Source organism: Electrophorus electricus, chromosome 20 (assembly GCF_041902795.1).
Source record: "Electrophorus electricus isolate QZ-2024a chromosome 20, ASM4190279v1, whole genome shotgun sequence".
NCBI lineage: Eukaryota > Metazoa > Chordata > Actinopteri > Gymnotiformes > Gymnotidae > Electrophorus > Electrophorus electricus.
Genome location: NC_137516.1, coordinates 1,572,241 through 1,591,182, shown reverse-complemented (window position 1 = coordinate 1,591,182; position 18,942 = coordinate 1,572,241). Strand labels below are relative to the sequence as shown.

At 42.9% G+C, this 18,942-nt stretch overlaps 1 protein-coding gene across 15 annotated transcripts; it reads left to right on the top strand.

Moving 5' to 3' along the window:
* The first annotated feature begins 87 nt into the window (after positions 1-87).
* LOC145652590 (uncharacterized) lies at positions 88-8,938 on the top strand. 15 transcript variants are annotated; one of them, XR_014118826.1, is made up of 3 exons: positions 88-4,228; positions 5,022-5,337; positions 6,028-8,938. XR_014118826.1 is itself a non-coding variant. In XM_081703322.1 (2 exons), the coding sequence occupies exons 1-2, from the start codon at positions 3,300-3,302 to the stop codon at positions 8,219-8,221; spliced, it is 948 nt and encodes a 315-aa protein (XP_081559448.1). In that variant the 5' UTR covers positions 88-3,299; the 3' UTR covers positions 8,222-8,938. The 15 variants fall into 15 exon arrangements, 4 of the variants coding, with proteins under 4 accessions (XP_081559448.1, XP_081559446.1, XP_081559447.1 ...); XR_014118825.1 differs by having other exon boundaries at positions 5,968-8,938; XR_014118823.1 differs by having other exon boundaries at positions 5,462-8,938.
* The last annotated feature ends 10,004 nt before the right edge of the window (positions 8,939-18,942 follow it).

Below are 18,942 nucleotides of genomic sequence, written 5' to 3'. Positions count from 1 at the left end.
GTGGTGTATTATCAGTCTGTGGGAAAGATAAATAACGAGCTCCAGTTAAAACATGCCTATTCATTCAGGATCAGTATAAAGTCTTCTGGTGATATTAATTTGGAAATAATTCATTTAATACATTTGAAACGTAGTACTGTGTAATTGGTTGTCTTTCCCCTTTAGTACCAGTTTGGAAGTGTCTGCGTAAACTGGACACAATCAATCAGATTAAACCTGTTTAGGAAAGTCCCACTGATTCCCTGCTGACAAACCTGCATGGCTTTCATAAGTTATATGTGGCCTGCATGTAAGAATACAAACACCATAATAGAAAAGGAAACAATAAATAGTTCTATTTATTTTAGAATGATGCAGTGGTTGTGTAAAACCAGGAAATTAAAAATAAATCTGTCTATACTAAACAGCTATTCAGACCTGAAGGTGGAATAAATCTCAGGGGGAGTAATAATACAAAATAAAAGACTGAAACCTGTGTCAAGTGTCATTGTTTAATGATGGGTTTGGTTTACTCTTTTAAAAAGTTTTGTAGTTTCATATCAAATATTTGTTCAAAGGCTTGTTTATACATAACCTAAACTCCAAAATTGCAAAATGACTGAAATTGGATGGATGGGTATAGATAATTTTTCTGGCTGACATAAGCCAATTAGAGCTGAGATTTTGCACAGGAGATTAATATGTTAGTATCATTTGAAAGTACAATCACGGAACAGAGGACTTTGGAAAAGTCCCTGCTGTGCTTTCACTACTATGCTCTCAGCCAATGGCAGAACAGAATTATTGTTGCATTATCAGTCTCTGGGGGAAAAATCAGCATAGCCTTCGCATAGTCAACCCAGTCGTGAGACCAAATAACTTCTTGGCTGATGTATTGTAATGCGAGGGAAGTGGAGAGCGAACACACTTCCGAAGTGCCGTCGCCTTGGAAATGAGACAGAACTGAATTACATAGGGAAGCCACAATGGAAGGGACGGATGGGATAGAATAACTAAATATGTTTAATAACAGACACAGACTAACAATACAGACTAGAACAAAGAACAAACAGGCAAACATAAAAGTAACAGGCTAACAAGGTGAAGACGAGAAGTAAGTAACAAGGGTATTAAACATAAAGGAAACACTAACGGAGAACAATGAAGAGGTATAAAATAAAGAGGTATAAAACTTGGACATGCAGGGAGAACACAGAACTGGACTACATACAGTAGACAAACAACAACCAAGACAAAAAACACAAGTCATAACTCAAAGAAAACCAGATAACACTAGCATATATAAAAAGGGAAACAAACAGAAGCAAAGCAACGGGAGAACACCGGACAAGGAAAGAGAGCCGAATCAAACAAGCGAGTATTAACAGGGAAAGCAGCATAGATTAAAAAAAACACACAAAGAAACAATACAACAGACTAACAAACAGAAGAAAACAAGCACATTTATGGCATTTAGCAGATGTTCTTATCCAGAGTGACTTACAAACAGGGAAAGTAACATAGAGAGAAACAACCTGGAACGCAGGGAAAAAATACATGGGGACAATAGCGCTCAAGCAGGGCATAGCAAAACAATGACTGACAAACAAGAGACGCAGGAACAAGGTTTAGATAGGACCACAATTAGGGACAAACTAGGAACAACTGGAGATAAAGGGGAGGAGATAGGGAACCATGGAGACAGACGAAAACTGGAAAACACGGAAGTGACTAGGTTGCCAGGGAAACGGGGAACGCTCCGGTCTGCGGGCATGACAGTACCCCCCACTTAATGTGCGACTCCTGAAGCGTGGAACAATCCAAAGTGGAGGAGCCAGAAAAGAAACCAGAAGCAGGACCAGAAGAACGAGAGACAAACGAAGGACCAACACAAGAAGTAGGCACAGGGGCTGAGACAAAGCAAGAGGCAGACACAGGAGTGGGGACAGGACCAGGGGTATGTACGGGTCTCAGGGCTAAACCATGGACAGACAGCAGAGTAGGGACAGATGGAGGAACCGGAGCCAGATGGGGAAAAGGAGCGGGACTGGAGAAATGACTTGGACTGGAGACGGGCACAGAGACATGAGAGGAAAGCAGAGGAGAATTGCTGGTCTTGGGCATAGCTGCGGGAACAGGTACAGGAATAGAAGCAAAGACAGTGGAGAATATGTTATTTACAGCATGGATACCTGAACTGGGACAGGCAGGGGTATGCTAATGCCACAAGGAGGTCCAGAGATATGACTGTGCCAGCCAACGGCGGGTCCCGGCGGTCCAGAAGCACAGCTACTGGAACAGACCTGATACAGGAAACAGGAACAGGTTGAGTGACATCTCAGAAGACGAGAACAGGAGCAGGACGGGCGGCCGGCACTAGGCCAGGAAGAGGAGCAAGATGGGCAGCATCCACTATGCCGGGAACAAGAGCCAGATCAGGACGGGTGGCGTCTCTCACGCCGAGAATTGCATCGGGATGAGCGGCGTCTCTCATGCCGGGAACTGGAATACAAGCTGGCAGGGTGGCGTTTTCCAAGTCGAAGGCAGGGACTGGCTGGGTGGTGTCTTCCACGCCAGAGACAGGGACTGGTTGGAGGTCCGGAGGTGTAACAACATCTGGAGATGACTCGAGTGTGCAGTAGGATACGTAGATACTCTAACATGTCACACAGACAAAGAAGCCTCAGAGATCCTGGGGCACGGGATCTAGCGGCCACGAAGCTAGCGCACTGCTCTGGGCTTGTGGCTTTTGCTCACTAGTGCTACAACAGTCCGTTATCTGGGGAACTATGAGGCTGGGTAATGGGGAAATTCTGGAGGATCTGGACAGAGGAGATATTGGAAATAACCTGCTCTGTAATATGAACCCCTCCAAGGAACCCTCCCCATTCTACTCATGTGGGGGACCACTGAATGGAGAGGCATGCACCCGTTGTGTTCTTAGCGGGTCGGTCATTCTCCGGTCTGCGGGCATGACATGTATTGTAAAGAAATGATGACATTCTGGTTTAAATTACTTAAGGATTAGTAAAGTTTACTGCCAAATATAAATATAATTTTTTAAAAACTCGAGTACTGTGAAAATGCTGTTGTAAACTAATGTTTTAGAAGCTTTCTGAGACCCATCTCATTGGCTTTGAATGAGTTGTTAGTCCCAGTATTAAGATGTAATTAAAGAACTTCTGTCAGCATTAAACATAGGTGTTAAAATGATGCTGATATAATATGCTGTACTCATCTTTACTGAGTAATAGAATATTCAGTCCACTGAGGTCATACGGGACTGCAACCAGCCGGCCGAGTTCTTCTCAGTGCACCGTATGGACAGGACAGCAGATTCGGGGAAGTCGAGAGGTGGTGGAGTGTTTGTGATGGTAAACAACAGCTGGTGCAACAATGCCAATGTTGTTACTCTCACCTGCTCCTGCTCACCCAACCTGGAGCTGCTCGCCCTCAAACTTCGTCCTTTCTACCTTCCTCGGGAGTTCACTTCAGTCATCGTCAACACCGTGTACATCCCACCTCAGGCCAACACGGACACTGTACTGTGTGAATTTCATGAGGCTCTCACACAGTTTCAGACACAGCACCGGGATGCTGCACTTATTGTGGTTGGGGATTTCAACAGCGCTAACCTCAAGCGTGCGGTGCCCAACCTTTACCAGCACGTAACCTTCCCCACCAGGGGAAATAGGACACTAGATCACTGCTACACCCCATACAAGGACAGCTACAAGGCACTAGCTCATCCACCGTTTGGTAAGTCGGACCACGCCGCCATCTTCCTCCTACCAAAATATAAACAACGGCTGAAACGGGAAGCTCCGGTTCAGAGGGAGGTCGCGCGCTGCACAGACCAATCGGTGGACGATCTGCAGGACGCTCTGGATGACGCGGACTGGGACATGTTCCGGCGCAGCACTGATGATGTCAGCGAGTTTACGGAGGCAGTAGTGGGGTTTATTGGGAAACTGGTGGACGACACGATTCCAAGAATCACCATCAAGAAGTTTCCCAACCAGAAGCCCTGGGTGGACAGAACCATACACGAGGCTCTGAACTCTCGCACTGCTGCCTACACCGCGGGGATCATCAGCGGGAACATGGACGAGTACAAGTCTGCAGCATACGGAGTGCGCAGGGCGGTGAGGGAGGCGAAGCGGCGCTACGGGAAGAAACTAGAGACACAGTTCCAGCAGAGTGGCTCTAGATCCCTGTGGCAGGGACTACGGACGATCACGAGCCCAGTGTGAGTGTGAATGCCCGCATGCTCAGTGATGGATGGTGGTCTCCCCTTGCTGTGCCTGATTCAGTCCTTCAGAGGGCTGTTGGCTTCTTAGCCAACGCTGAGTGCAGTTGGCTGCTCTTCTCACAGGTGTGTTGACTGGACGTAAAAGCTGTGTGTCACTTGTAAAATGTCCTTGGTTTCTGAATCTGAACTACAGCAGCTGAACCAGATACTCCACTGTATCGGCCTTTCAAAATACAGGTTAACATTTTGCCCCGATCATGATTTAATTTGAAGAACTTATTTGTAGATTGAATTAATCAATAAAAATATTGTTAATAGACATCGTATTTGACATAAAATTGATCAAAACGTGATGCAAACGCATGTGGCAGTTTTATGAGAGGGTGGAGTTTACATGGGGGAGGGGTTTTGTCTCTATTTTTTAGTGTTGTCACGATCAGTCCCTCCCAGGTTCCGTGTTCCGTGTTTTCTCTGTCTTGTGTTTTTTTTAAATTTCCGTTCCATAGTTTCGTTTTCTCCTTCCCTCGTTTGATTTTCCACACCTGTCACTAGTTTCCAGTGTTAAGTTCATGTATTTAAACCCTGTCTGGATCCCAGTAATGGCTGTTCATTGAATGTGTTTATGTGGCTGTGCTTGTTTCTGGACTCCGTGTATGTATATTTGAATCCGTGTTTGTTCTCCTAGCCTTAGTCCTGAGTTTTCTAGTGTTTTGTTATAGCCTGGTTTCCCCTGTTTGCTTTTGTTTACTCTTGTTTATTTAGTCATGTATCCCTGTGATCTCTGTGTCAGCTCTATGACCCAGGACCGTTCTAACGGCTGCGCTCCGGCGGCACGATCTTCTGTTCCAGTGTTGTTCCAAACTGTTCCAAGTGGTTCTAAAGTGTACTGCGTTGATTCAAAGTGATCACTAAACCCAAGGCCTCATCATGGATGGAGATGGAAGAGCCTGCAGACATGAGGTTGGAGCATTAGCACAGTGGTATGATGACAGCAGTCATAAGGAGATGATGGTGCACTACAGGAGAAAAGTTGCCTTCAGACTTCATTTACCATCTGTTCTACTGTTCTCCATTTGTTATTTATTTAATCTGAAAATTCTGCCAAGGTAATTGTTCACTCCTGTGTTACAAGCCTCTGTGTTTTGGCAGCAAATATTTAAAGTGTTTCAAACCAAACAATCCTGAAGCCTCAGTGTTTCGCATTGATTTCTGTTTTACATTTACCTGAAGCTTTTATCCAAAGTGACTTACCAATCAGCCTGAATACACTTGAACAATTGAAGGTTAAGGGTCTTGCTCAGGGGCCCAACAGTGGCAACCTGGCAGTGGTGGAGCTTAAACCAGCAACCTTCTATTTACTAGGCGAGTACCTTCACCACTGAGCTACCACTGCTTTTGTTGTGGAGTTTTCTTTAGTTTCTTTAACTTCTGAACTCAAGCTGTGTGTTCAGGCTCAGTATCTTCTGACTATCTGACTTCTGAAATTTGTCACCACTGAATTCTATGGAGCTAAAAGGACACCATTATCAATGTCCATCTGGTCAGGAAAGCAATACAGGAAATAAATGGTGTGTTTTCATTTGTCTGTTTACAGTAGTACACTAGAAAGTGAAGGGGAAGAATAAGAATCTGCATTCATAGATTAAATGTGTAAATATAACTAAAAACGTTCAAGCCCATCAGTGAGAATGTATTATGTAGTTTTTGTGTCTTTTCTGTATTCTCCATGTTGAAAGGTGCTTGTGTTTGAAAGCTATGGCAGCTGTCACATCTCCACTTCTAATTTCATCTGTCAGTGCTCCCATGGACCCCATCTCCCATAATCCACCAGCTGACTGTCAGAGTGGTCTTTGAGGTATTGGAGGGAGACCGTGGTCAGAGATGTTCATGCCTTTATTTCGTCCTTCTCTGGTTGCATCCAGTCAACCCCCCAGGTGACCCGTGCCGGTTCCTGAAGGCCCATGGTCACACATCATCTTGGGCTTTGTCACTGACCTGCTATCATCTTGTGGACACACCACCATCCTCACCATGATTGACCTCCAGAGCAGTGCATTTCAACCCTCTCCCTTCCCTGAATTGCTGTTTCAGCAGGTCTTCTGTCTCTTTGGCATCCTAGAAGACATCCTGTCCGATAACGTTCCTCAGTCACTAGCGTTCACCTCAGACCTGCCAAGCCTTCCTGTAGAATCTAGGCATGAATATCAGCCTCACCGCCAGTGCACAACCCTCAGAAATCACATACATTCAAAATTCAAATGAACAGCAAAAAGTAAGGGAACAAGGCAGAGTTTAAATACAATCAACTAAACGAGGGACAGGTGTAGAAAATCAAACGAGGGGCGGAGAAAACGAAACTATGGAACGGAACTCAAAAACACAAGACACGGAAGATGGAAGGGACTGATCGCGACAGTGTACCCCCCCCAAAGCGCTCAACACCAGGGCGCGCAAACACAATAATCACCAAAACCAAAACAAGACTAGGATGAGACACCAACAGGAATAGAACGGGTAAGACGCGGAGCAGGGACAGGACCCAGACGAGACACAGGAGCAGACAGGCCAGAAACAGGAACCAAACACGGGACACGACGAGGAGCATCAACAGACACAGAAGCACACACAGAAACCAAAGGAACAGGAGTGACTGGCAAAGAAGTACCCACAGCAGCGGGAAGCAGGAAGCAGGAGCAGAACCCACAACAGAAGCCGACTGAGGACGAAAAGGTGCCGGGAGGGAGGCCGAGGCGAAACAACAAAAGACGACAAACGACGAGGTACGACCGGAGGCACAAAAGGACGAGGAAAAGAAAACCGTAAAACAGACCAGGCCAGGGACAAAGGAACAGGAACAAAAACAGACACGGACACACGGACGAGCACAGGGACAGAAACAAAGGGAGACAGGAACCAGAACAGGCACAGAAACGGGCACAGGGACAGACACCACAACAGGAGCAAAACCAAAACCAGACAACGGAGAAGGCAAAAACCACGGGGCAGCAGGAGCAGGTAACCACGGAGACGCAGGAGGCACGCAGGGAATAGGAGCCACAGGCCGGGGCAGAGGCAGCAGGAGAGCCACCACTGGGACAGGCCCAGGCCCGAGGCACAGGGACTTGTAGAGTCGTTTCTTCCACTACAGGAACAGGAGGGTCCGGAGGCGGGGCTGCGGGAACAGACCTGGTAACAGGAGAAGACGGCATCCACTATACCGGGAACCGGAACTGGCTCAGGACGGGCGGCGTCTCTCACGCCGGGAACAGGCTCATGCTTGGGTGGCTTGCGGGATAGCCACAGACACTGGTGGGGTGACCCTGGAGGAACACACAGACACAGAACCCTCTCGGCGGCTCCCAGAGCGCACACGGGCTGTGGGGAGCTCACATTTGCACTTGACCACCAACCGAGTGCCTAGAAACGGGTCATCTGTGCATCCACTCCGCCTACTCACGTCTTGTGCTGCAGGCCACTCCCCCCTGCAGCGTCGGTCAAGACGGGCAGACTCTTGGTGCTTACCTGGGATCTCGTCATTGTTAAACGGGATCCTGCTTTTTCAGGGAACGACGAGATGCCCGTATACCCACAGTGCAGGGGATTTGCTGTCTCTGGTTTGGTGGCGCTGAGACGTAATGAACTCGGACTGCGTAGAAACAGCCGGAGTTTCGTCCCAGCAAAACCACTTCCCAGAGGCAATGCTGTATACTTCCACCCCAACATCCGCTGCCCACACCCCCACCTCAGTTACACTCATTATGCAAGTACTGTCTGTGTTGTGTATGTGTGTATGTATACACGCACACACACACACAGCCTATACATGTTTCCTGCACCTTGGGTCCAGGAGAACCTTTTTCCTCTCACTGTGAACTGCATATTCTGTGTCTCTGATGACAGTGTAGTGGGTGATGGGTTACTCCATTGTTCCAGAGATAATTCTCTTAAGCTTGACCTTTCTCACCTTCTAGGACTGTCAAAGTTTCATGATGAACAGGAAGATCCTCAGCTCCACCAAGTCTGAATCACCCCAATAACAAGATTACAATCAAAAGCAAGGCCTGGTCTTACCAATCCCCCGAGCCATTTTTGAGGTGTTTAATTCTAAAGAGTTACTGAACATCTTGACTCTCTACATACTGCAACTTCAAATTGTGTCGTAAGCTCGTGCAGTGTCTTACCTCACATAACCTCACATGATTTACATTGTTTTGTTATTTTATTTCTCTTATTTTGTCTTTTATATCACATTTATTGCTGTCAAGACAAGTGACTGTTAGTTGTGTTACAAGTAATCTGAAGTAATCCAGTTTGATAAATATTTGATCAGTTGTGCCTTTCTGAGTGAAGTGTGACGGTGCCGACACAGAGGGAGGGAGAGGCTGAAATAAAGGCTTCTTTATTATCCTTCAGACAAAGGAAAATGTGGTTTGGCTTGCTTAGCGTAGTGCTGTGGCGAAGTGCATTGCTCTCAGATCCGCTGATGTGCAGGAACAGGTGATTCAGGTTAATAGGCAGGTGATTGGGACCGCGGCAGGTGAGGGGTGTGGGTCTGAGCAGGAGTGGGCGTGTCCCTCCTGCTGGATGACCGGCCTACTGTGACATGAAGTAGTAAATACAAGAAATTGCTGTTCTGGGCATTAATAATGTGCTCATCTTAATGCACATGCTATAATGTTTTTCTTCTTTATACTATCCAAACCAGATTCAAAGGATGAAATGTATGGAATTGTTCAAGAATAATTGTATTTTATGGTGAATCAACAGAGAATTGATAAGTAGCCTGATCTCTGTTAGGTTGGAGAATAAAGTTATTGTGATATTCAATCTCATGATTGTTTATTTTAAAATAATATTTATGTAATGTAAGTTATGTAATGTAGGACCTGTCTGTTCTGGTTTCAACAGCAGTCCCTCAAATGTACATTTTTCATTTAATCTCTTTATAAATTCATTAATACTGTAAATTCATGAATTCATAAAAAATGAAGATTTGCCACACTGGACACAATTAGGTAACAGCCCTATAGGCTCTGGGTCTCTGTGCACAGAGTGCCCTATAAACAGCCCTATAGGCTCTGGGTCTCTATGTACATAGTGTCCTATAAACAGACTTCCAAGTCTACATATCAAAACTAAACATGACACCATTTTGGTTTTAGTATTGAAATGTTAGCATGACCCAAATGAAACTACAACCACAGAGTTGCCAGACCGCTGTGGAAAAGTCCCTGTTGTGCCTAAACCATTTTATCAAGTCAGCCAATGACAGAGCAGCAATAGTGCTGCATCATCAGTCTCTGGGGAAAGTCAGTATGGAGAGACCTGGCACAAAACACCTGTACAGGCTTAAAGGTGATCTAGTTAATAAAGTGAGTTTCACCTTTTCAGTAAGAGTAACACTGCAATACTACAGTCAATCAGTTTGAATCACCCACCAGTATGTAATTCTCCATATTCACTGGTGCTATATGGGATCAGTACAGGCCTAATCAAGATCAAGGTGACCTTCCATTAAATTATTTGCTCATTCCCAGCAAGACTAACATTGTAATATTACAGTTCAGTACATGTCATTTGAAACACCTACAGAACATTTAGCAGTAAGTTGGTATTCCCCTTATAGTACCAGAGATACAGTAAGCTGGATGTAGTCAAGTTAAATTTGGTTTCAGAATTATAGATTGTATTATTATTATTTTAATGACAACTCAGAGTCATTTCATAAAGTTTTATACAAATTTATCATAATAGTAGTTATTGGTTTCTTTATGGGTTTCCTGAAAACGCAACATCTTACAGGAGAAACATAAGAGCACCAGAAACATCTTCTGTAAGTATGCTGTAGAAAATATTTTTAAAAGATAATCAGGTAGCATCAGAGCTAATATTTCAGCCCTCCCATCAAAACTGGAAGCTTCAAACCTTCAGAAACTGCTGTGATTGCAGCTAAATGTCTAAGGCAATCAAAATTTAACACCATTTAGGTTGCAGTTTTGAAATGTTAGCGTGACCCAAATGAAGCTACAAGCTAGAACTTTATTTGAATTGCCCTCTTTTAGTATCAGTATCAGTATCAGTATTAGTAATTATGTGTATCCTGAATATTGTTCTTAATAGGGTTGTTCTCTTAGATAATGACAGAATGTGTCACTGTTAGAATAAAGGATTACAACTCTGTCTCCTCCATCACCCCTTTGGCTTATTAGAGTTAAATCTCAAAGTGGATTACTGTCCTCCCAGGAGAATCTTCACTGATTTATTTCTATAATTATATTTATGTTCCAGCTACAACTGAAAAACCTCAATTTATCCTAACATGTAATATGTTTTTCTAGCCAGTAGATGTCACTGTTACTCGCTTCACATTCCAGTAATTGCTGCGCAAGATCTCTAACAGAATGAATGCGTGTTTGTCTAAAAACATCCCGCTATTAAAATAAGTCATTCTCTCGATTGCGAAAGAAACTTATCTTCTGGAACAAAGTCATTTATAAGACAGGAAACCCAAATAAGTTATAATTCATTTATCTGATTAGCATACAGACACTGAGAGCTCTTATTTCTTATCTCTGTGCTTCAGTAAAAGGTAGGATAAAGAGGAACTCCATGTGACAGCAGCAGAGTCATAATAACAGTGTGGACACTGTGGGGATGCAGACGTTAGAGTCTGTAGCTCTGCAGTAGCTCCTGTGAGGATGCAGACGTTAGAGTCTGTAGCTCTGCAGTAGCTCCTGTGAGGGTGCAGACGTTAGAGTCTGTAGCTCTGCAGTAGCTCCTGTGAGGATGCAGACGTTAGAGTCTGTAGCTCTGCAGTAGGTCTGGTCTGTCGTGCTGCTGTCACTGTGGACTCCTGGGATGTGAATGTGGGCTGCAGGCCTCAGTTTGTGAAGCCTTGTTACATCAGAACAAACAGTGCTGTATCACATCCTAATTAATATGCATTTCAGTGATCTGCTGATCAGATGCTTGGGTGCAGAGTTTCTTTACTGACTCTGACAATCTGAGAAAACTAAATCAGGAAGTTCTGGTATATGATGTGCAGTGTGGTAAACTGGGCACAGTCAGGTTAAACCAGTTTGGAAAAATCCCTACAGCTCCACCACTGTGGTCACACACACTGTGCCAGCTATACACTGCATCAGTTAACACACATGTGTGAAAATACACACACACACACACACACACACACACACACACACACACACGTTGGAGAAATAATGAAACTCCTCATATTAGGCCTCTTGTTAGTAAAATCATTTTCACCCAGAAACAAAGGGTCAGAGTTTTTCCTAAAATGGTGGGTCTCAAAAGCACCTCATTAATGGTTGACTATACTGGTGATACATGTATCAGGACATCATAAAAAATCAACTGCTCCTTAGCAGGTCTTAAAATCAGGTAAATACAACCTCAGATGAAGAACAACACATGACAAATTACACCATGTTTATTTAACAAAAGCTAAACTAAAATGGGGAAGCAGCTTGTGAATATTAAGTACTTCCTTACTGGCTCTATAGGAGTTAAGAGGATAAGTAGCAGGCAGGTGCAGCTAATCAAATGTCCTTCATTAACTGATCACCAGCAAGTGTGACCACCTCTATAAAAGCAGGAGGTTTGGTAGTTTGTTGGTCTGGAAGGTTCAGGTGTGTGTAAACACCAAGCCAAGGAGGAAGGACATCAGCAATAATGTTAGAGAAGCAATTGTTTCTGCCCATCAAGCTGGGAAGGGTTATAAGGCCATTTCCAAATAATCTGAAGTCCATCATTCTACAATGAGAAAGATATTCACAAGTGGAAAACATTCAGGACAGTTGCCAATCTTCCCAGGAGTGGATGTCCCAGCAAATCCACTCCAAGAAAGTGATCAAAGAAAAATCCCAAGATCTACATCTCATCTCAGACCCTACAGGCCTCAGCATGTCAAACGTTCAAGTCCAATAAAAAAATGTACAAGTATGGCTTGTTTGGAAGGGTTTCCAGGAGAAAGCCTCTTCTTTCTAAAAAGAACATGGCAGCATGGCTTAGGTTTGCTAAGGTGCATCTGGATAAATCACAAGACTGGCACACAGCCCTGGACACAAGACAAGACCAAAGTGGAGATGTTTGGCCATAATTTACTGTGCCATGTTTGATGAAAACCGATTGCAGCATATCAGCACAAACACCTCATACCAACTGTCAAGCGCGGTGGTGGAGGAATGGCGATTTGGGCAACATGCGTTCACTGAGTCGATCATGAGTTCCTCTGTATACCAGCGTGTTCCAGAGTCCAGTGTAAGGCCATTTATTACAGCAAAAGCTTGACTGAAATTGAGTGAGCCCAAACACACCAGCAAATCTACAACAGAATGGCTGAAAAAGAAAAGAATTGATGTTGCAGCGGCCCAGACAAAGTCCAGACTTCAACCCAACTGGAACGCTGTGGTGGGATGTTGAGAGCTGAGCTTAAATTAATACTCACAAACCTCAATGACCTGAAGCAACGTTGTAAGAAGAGTGTGTCAAAACTCCTCCAGAACAATGTGAGAGACTGAAAGTCATACAGAAAATGTTTAAAGTTACTGCTGCTAAAAGTGGTTCTACAAGCTACTGATTCATGGCGTGTACTTAACTTTTCACATGTGGCTTCTCCATTTTGGCTTTATTTTTGTTAAATAATGACATGGTGGAATCTGTTGTGTGTTGTTCGTCTGAGGTTGGATTTACCTCATTTTAAGACCTGCTAAGGACCAGATTTTTATGTCCTGGTATGTAAAACTGTAGAATTCAAAGAGGGTGCACTTTGTTTTTCACATGATGGTATATTAATAAAATAGCAGTACTACAAGCTATATATATAAATTAAAATTAAGTGCAATTAAAAACCCAATACGCCATGCTAAACAGGTAAATATTTAATCCACAATTTATACTATGGACTTGTTTTATGTAATTTTGTTAAAATTAATTCATGCAAATGTAGTTCCTGTATTACATCATATAGCTTTAGACAAACCGATTAATTTTTATCGTATAACTTACTCCTGGGACAAATGATTTAAGGCCTCATTTGGTTACAGTTAACTAAGTGATTGTGGATTTTGTGAGTATTTTTATGTCATCATTTATTTTTGTGATATGTTGTTTCAGCCTTTCATCTAAACTGGAAGCTTCAAACCTTCTGAATGTTTGTGATGACAAGAGTAGATAAACTTCCAAGCCAAGCAAAACATGACACCATGTTGGTTCTGCTTTTTAAATGTTAGAATGAACCAATGAAAGCAAAAGCACAGAGCAGCCAGACTGTTGTGGAAAAGTCCTTATTGTGTTTAAACCATGTTTACAAATCAGCCAATGAGAGCGCAGCAACAGTGCTGCATCATCAGTCTCCGGGGAAAGTCAGTATGGAGCGCACAGTGATGAAGTATGAATGCTGTATGAGATCAATCAGGTATTAAAGATGATCTTTCTCTTGTGATCTTAATCTCACCTTTTTAGAAAGGGCAGAACACTGCAGTACTACAGATAGTACATTTGAGAACAGTACACAGTTGATTGAAATGCTCCTGTTGTAGTCTTATGGTATTAGCTTTAAAAAAAAATTAGATAAAATATGGTAAACTGGGCAAAGTCAGGTAAAACTGGTTTGAAATAATAATAATTATTATTATTATTATTTTTATGCATTCATTAATTACTGTTTATTAAGTAGCATTACAAATGTATTTATAGATCATTGATGTGTTACAACAGAAATATATTTGAAACAATTTGACATTGATGTATCATAAGGGAATAAAAAATGCTCCCTGAACAGTCTGGAAAGTTGTCACCCTCAGCAGACAATCAGCCCATACAGCATGGGCTGTTGTAGTTTTGAAATGTTAGCGTGACCCAAATGAACTACAGCCACAGAGCAGCCTGACCGCTGTGGAAAAGTCCCTGTTGAGCCTAAACCAGTTTCACAAAGTCAGCCAATCAGAGGGAAGGAATAGTTTTGAATTATCAGTTGCTGGGGAAAGTCAGTATGGAGAGCCCTGGCACAAAACACCAGTACAGACCTGAAGGTGATCTAGTTAATAAAGTGAGTTTCACCTTTTCAGTAAGAGTAACACTGCAATACTACAGGCAATCAGTTTGAATCACCCAACAGTATGTAACACTGTAATACTGAAGGAGTGGTTCCTCTCTTTACAGTAGCGTTCCTCTAAAAATTATTTTAAAAATTCATACAAACAACCATACAGGTTTGGGATCGCTGTTCCAAACAGATTACGTTAAATGTTTTTTTCTCTAAATATATCATGTTTAAGGTTTGCAGTCTGAAAACACTGAAACAAGTTGTTTTCACTTTTATTGGTGAATGAAATTATTTGGGTAAATTATTAGTAACATTTATTATCAAATCAAAGCAGTGATATTTTGGTCATACATTCAATATCTTGGCACAAAAGTTATCAGTGATCAGATTTTTAAAGTTATCTTTCAGTAGCCTAACAAAAAGACATCTTTAACATGGGTTATGGCACTTTGTTGTGTAATAATACAGCAGACCTAATTCATGAGCTTAAATCAACATTTAGCAGTTTGAATACTGAAATTATATGGCTTTTATTCAGTTTTTAAACCTGCATAAAATGCTGCATAAACAAATGTTGTGCACCTAAGATGGTAAGTTATCTTATATTTCTAGGCTACATAATACTAGATTGTGCGAAAATCATAGCCACTAAACAGACACAGAGTCCTTTGGAGAAATTTTAGCACAAACCAAACTAAACCAAATGAAACCACAACTACAGCAGAATCAGACGTCTTCAGAAAAGTTCCTACTGGACTGAAGCATGTTTGTGATGTAGGACAGTGGTAGAGGAAACAACACACAATGAGGAAGATCTGAGTTGGAAAAACACGACTATCATTAGAGAAGCTGTGTGGTAAACTGAGCACTGTCAGGTAAATCCGGTTTGGAAAGACCCAGAGAGCTCCACCATGGTCACCATGGTGACAGAGAGTGCCAAAGTCATGTGGCATTATATTAGCTAATCTACATATGTCAACACACACCCTAGAGGGATTGTACTGATAGTAAACTTTTGCTTTAATAGAAGTTCTCTTAGGCAGTGTTTTACAAAACAATCAGACTGTTTTAGAAAAGTGTCTATTGAACCAAAAGCATGTTTGTCATGTAAGACAACGGCAGTGCAGTAATTGATGCATCATTAGTGTCTGGGGGAAGGATTGATGTGGAGCCTTGCAGTAGCATTTACAGCAGACACTCATATGTTAGCAGGCCTAACACCAAATAATGCCAAATGTTATTCAGCAAAATACTAGATATGCAGTTCTGATCATTAGTAATGTGACCGCACACAGACGCAGGCGACATGACAGACCTTGATGTCCCTCTGTCATGATTAATCCCTCCCAACTTCCATGATCCATGTTTTCCGTCTTGTGTACCTTAGTTCCAGTCCGTATTTTCCACACCTGTCCCTCGTTTCTAGCCTTAAGTTCATGTATTTAAACCCTGTCTTGATGCCTGTGCGTTGGCTCTTCATTGCGTGTTTACTTCATTGCATTTATGTGTTTGGATATTTGAATCATTGTGTTTGTTAAGTTTGTGCTCCGTACCTTCGTGTTTCCTAGTCTCTCTTATAGCCTGCTTCCCCTGTGTGCTTCCGTGTGTTTAGTTCTAGCCGCTGTTTGTGTTTGGTTACTCGTGTATCCTAGCCCTTGTCTCGTGTAATCATGTATTCTCAAAAGCTCCATGTTGGCTCTATGAGCCTGGACCGTTAGACCGACTCTGATTCTGGATTTGCCCTCAATAAATCTCGCTCTTCTCTGCACACGCTTCCGCCTCCTCACCGCTCATCGTTACACCCTCACACGGACAGACTAGTCAACTAGACATTATCTTGAACCTTTATTTTGAACAGAGAGAAACTAGAGGCCTGGAGCTTGGTGTTGCTGTCTTAAATCAGTGTTGATATATTCTGCCTGGGTTTTCAGTGAAAAATAACTTTGTACTTTATTTTGTCTTTTTGTATAAAAGCAGCTTTCTGAACCCCATAAATGACCCGTGACAATATTTTATGGAACTGGCCCATCTTCTGCTCAATGTCACGCCCTGGCTAGTACCCAGCCAAACCCCATACACCACCTGTCACAGCGCCCTCCAACCTTTGCTGTGGCAGTCCAGGAATGAGACGGTGCTCACCTCAAAGAGCCAAATGATCTCTTCTTTGTTGTCACTTGGTTTATTTTACCCAAGGAGGAGGATGGGTTCTCTCCTGAGTCCTCCCATGGATCTGGACTCATTAGGGATCTGGACCCATACATTTGTAAAGTTACTTTGTGACTCAGTGGTTAAGGTACTTGACTAGTAATCAGAAAGTTGCTGGTTCAAGCCACCGTTGGACCCTTAGCAAGACCTTAAGCCTCAATTACTCAAGTTGTTCACTAGTTCACTGTGATGTGAATTAGCTACTTTGATCGAATAATGTCACCTCAGGTAGCCTCATATGGCAGAATGTCTGATGAAAAAGTTCTTCTGCCATCTTCTTAACAGTGAGGATGCCTAGAAGAGGGATGCAAAGACAGGATATAGAGATCGGCTCCGCCATTGAAGACCGGGAGATCAATGACAATTGATCAATGAATGATGAAGGGATGCTGAAGGAGAGACAAGAGCTCCATGTGGGCACCTGACAGGCACAGACTGAGCACAACGCCACAAAGCATGGTGTATCGGCGTAGAGGTTCAGCCACCAGCCAAGAGCTGCTATACTGGAACTCTATGAAGAATAGACTCCACCTAGATGGTGTGAGATTGGGACTTGTAAAGTGTTCTGATGTTCAGGGAGCCATCATCAGCTCCATGCTGACTGGCAGTATCCATGCAACAGCAGATAGCAGATACTTGTGCATGAGTTTTATCAAAATGATACATTGGCAAAAACAAACAAACAAAAAATGAACAAAACACATCTGAGAGGGATGAGCATTCACTAGTTCATTATCTAGTACAAGACTATGCAACAGTAAGGGGTGGAATATAAGCACTGCTGTTAACGATCAGGGAATGAGTGACAGACGTCAGTACTCAGGGGAGGTGGAACACTGAGGACAGGTGGGTGGGGAAGGATTTATAACACAATCCAACCATCAAGTTGCTAAAATTTGCTGATGACACACCTACAGTCCAAAAGGTGGGTGTCCAACACTGAGACTGGCAGGTCCGTGTGCAGAGGAGAGGAGGCCCACCAGATCTCCTGCATCCAGGACCTGTCCTGCTCCAGAAGGATGCAGAGAGCTCACTCTGTACAGACACCACCCACCCTGGAAACCACCTCTTGTGCTTACTACCATCTCACAGGTGACACAAAGGAACATGAGACAGGACACAGAGCAGCGTCTAAGCGTCTATTAGTTTTGCTGTATTTACCCACAGCGGAGACCATGGATGGTTGTGACAAAGGGATGGTTGTCAGAGCATCACTTTCACCAATAAGGGATGAGCTAAGAATCATGTGACCTGTTTTATGTATGACAACTTCCTTCTGACCTTGCATTTGAAATTGCATAGCTGTGTGAAGAACTATGCTGATTTTACAGCCAAAACACTGAATTTGGAATTATGTAACTTGTATTATATTAATGAGTAGTAGTCTACTTAAAACCTGAGGTATTTTATCTATACTAATTTCAAACCACCATGCTGTTACTGTCACGAAAGGCTCCTCCCCCCACGAGTCACATGTGTACTGTTTGTGACCATGACCCCCGGGATTGCACACACAGGCACAGGGTTTAATGATGAATGTCTGTCTGTCTATTTAAACCCCTGTCAGTGTGTGCTCCCTGTTGGTCGTTGTCACTACATGTGTGTTAATTCTGAGCTCTGTAGCCGTAACATTAGTTTGTGTAGTCACGTTAATGTGTTTGTGTTCTTTCTTTAATGTTAAGTGTAGAGTCATGTTTACTGTCTGTGCGTCCTGCCCCGCGCCCTGCGGCACTCGGGCCAGCAGCGTCACACTTACACCTAAAGCCTAACCTGCATGGCTCTGTCAGGTTATATACAGTCTGCATGTAACAACAACAATTCCATTATGTTAAAAGAAAAAGAGAATAAAAACAAAAATTCATGTTAAATGATGTAGGAAATTGAAAACATTGTTGATGATGACAGACTATATCAAACAGACATTGAGGTGTCAAGGTGGGGGAAATCTTGAGGAATAAGGAACTAGAGTCCATTTCTAAATTTGTTTAGTATTTAACCATTTAAATATTTTTATATTTTTAGATCAAAAACCTTTTGTGAAACCCTTAGGCACAAAAAGATATTACCTCTTTGGAGTATCTTATGATCATAGATTGGTTCATAATAACGGAAACTTGTTTACAGTTTAAACTTCCACTACAAAATCACAGGAACTGGGTGGATGGGTGTAGCCTACATACAATCCCCCTGATGCTGGCATTTTATGCAGGAGACATTTCAGTATCACGTCTCCACATCTCCGCCAATGGCAGAGCAGGGATTCTGTTGCATAATGAGCCTCTAAGGCAAAAAATCTCTATGGCGTACCTAAACACATGACACGAAAACCATATGAAATCAAATGCATTATTGACTGAAGTTACTGTTAAAAATATATGTCATATTACACATATGTAAACAAATGTAATCACTTAAATATTTTTAATAATGTTTGTGTGTG